Source organism: Malurus melanocephalus, unplaced genomic scaffold, assembly GCF_030028575.1.
Source record: "Malurus melanocephalus ecotype Western Australia unplaced genomic scaffold, MMel_1.1 scaffold_1832, whole genome shotgun sequence".
In the NCBI taxonomy this organism is placed as follows: Eukaryota; Metazoa; Chordata; class Aves; order Passeriformes; family Maluridae; genus Malurus; species Malurus melanocephalus.
In genome coordinates this window covers 13573-15210 of record NW_026625064.1, presented here as the reverse complement: position 1 = coordinate 15210, position 1638 = coordinate 13573, and the positions used below count along the sequence as shown (strand labels likewise).

At 64.5% G+C, this 1638-nt stretch overlaps 1 protein-coding gene across 1 annotated transcript in view; it reads left to right on the top strand.

Annotated features, from left to right (window-relative positions):
* Nucleotides 1-1365: 1365 nt before the first annotated feature.
* The window catches only part of CCT3 (chaperonin containing TCP1 subunit 3), an 8942-nt gene continuing 8669 nt past the window's right edge, over nt 1366-1638 (top strand). Inside the window, exon 1 of the mRNA XM_057388362.1 lies at nt 1366-1511. Within this exon, the coding sequence (XP_057244345.1) occupies nt 1481-1511 (31 nt within the window). The 5' untranslated portion in view covers nt 1366-1480. The remainder of the gene's footprint in view (nt 1512-1638) is intronic.

The window sequence follows — 1638 nt, the reverse complement described above, 5'->3', positions numbered from 1 at the left end:
TGCTTCAGCTCTCCGGGCAAAGGACTCGGTGGCTGCAGCAGCAGTGGTGAGGTGTCCTCTGTGTTGTAAAGGAGAAACAACAAGGAGTAAAATGAACAACCCAAAGTCCCCAAGTGCCTTGTCAGCCCCTTTGGTGCAGGAAGCCCTCACTCGTGTGCAGCCGCAGCGGTACGAGTGTGTTTGTGGCCAGAGGGGACTGTTTGTGGGGCTGTGTCCCCTGTGCTGCCTCAGCTCCCGTTTGCTGCTGCAGTTTTCTGCAGGGTGTCACATCACGGCCCGCTCTGGGTACTGCCTGCCCTGTGGGAGGGAGCTTTCTCTGGTGTCACCAGAGCCCTGATTTGATAGAGGATGTGAGAGCTGCTGCTCTGCCCTGTTGGTGCTGTTCTCTGGCCCTCCAGCCTGCCCAGGTACCGTGGTGGATTTGTAAAGCGACGAGAGAGGAATGCAGAGAAGGGGATGAGGGTTCAATTCCTGAAGAATCAGGTGCAGGAGAGGCCGGGAAACTCCCTCCTTGCACTGGGAACGTCGTGTTTAACTACACCCACCCCCAGCACCATCCCCTAGACAGGCCGCAGCTTTCTACTGACAGAGGCTCAGGACATGTCCTGTGTCACCCGGTCTCCTCCCCTAGACGGGCTGCAGCTTTCTGGTGACAGTGGCTCAGGACATGTCCTGTGTCACCCGGTCTCCTCCCTTAGACAGGCTGCAGCTTTCTGGTGACAGTGGCTCAGGACATGTCCTGTGTCACCCGGTCTCCTCCCCTAGACAGGCTGCAGCTTTCTGCTGACAGTGGCTCACGACATGTCCTGTGTCACCCGGTTTCCTCCCCGTGCCGTTCTCTGACCCTCGGTCCCTTCTGGTGACCAAACCGCTCGGGACTCAAAATGGCYGCTGTCGGCCGGGGAGGGCTAATGGCTCTGCTCGGAAAGGAGACCTGAGCCCCGGACAGGGACTCAGCAGCTGGTGCTGCTCCGGGACCTGGGCGCGGCCCGTGGTACGGGACAGGCGGTGCCGCCTCAGGGCCCGTCATTTCCCCGTCATTTGCCCGTCCTTTCCCCGCCTCCCCGCACTCCGCGGGCTGTGCGAGAGCACGGTGTTGCCGGGGGCTGTAGCCGCTGAGGTTTGCCTGTCAGAGCCGAGCTCGCCCGGACCCGGTGCTTTCCAGGTACAACAGGGAGGCGGCAGCGAAGCGTCGAGTCCGCGCCCGCCCCGCGGAGCCTCTCGCGTCCCCTCTGCGTGTGTGCAGGGTCCTCCCCTCAGCTCAGCACGGCCATAGCGGTTCCGCGGAGCTCTGCCGGCACCGCCCCTGTGCCCGGCGTCACTTCCCCRCCGCAATCGCCGGGGCTGCAGGAGCAGCGGCGCTTCCTCCCATTGGGCGCGGCGCTCTCGCGGGATCGACTGCAGCGGTGCGCGGTGTGGCGGCCCCGCCAGGAGACMGTTCCGAGGCTCCAGAAGCTTCTGCAGCGCTCCAGCCGCCGCGATGATGGGCCCGCGCCCCGTCCTGGTTCTCAGTGAGTGCTGCCGGCCCGGCTCGGCTTCCCGAGGCGGAGGGCGAGGGGATGGCCGGGTCGGATTCCCCGCGCTCTTTGCCGCTCGCCTGACTCGCCGCCATGTTGAGTCTCCCTCATGGCCCGGCGC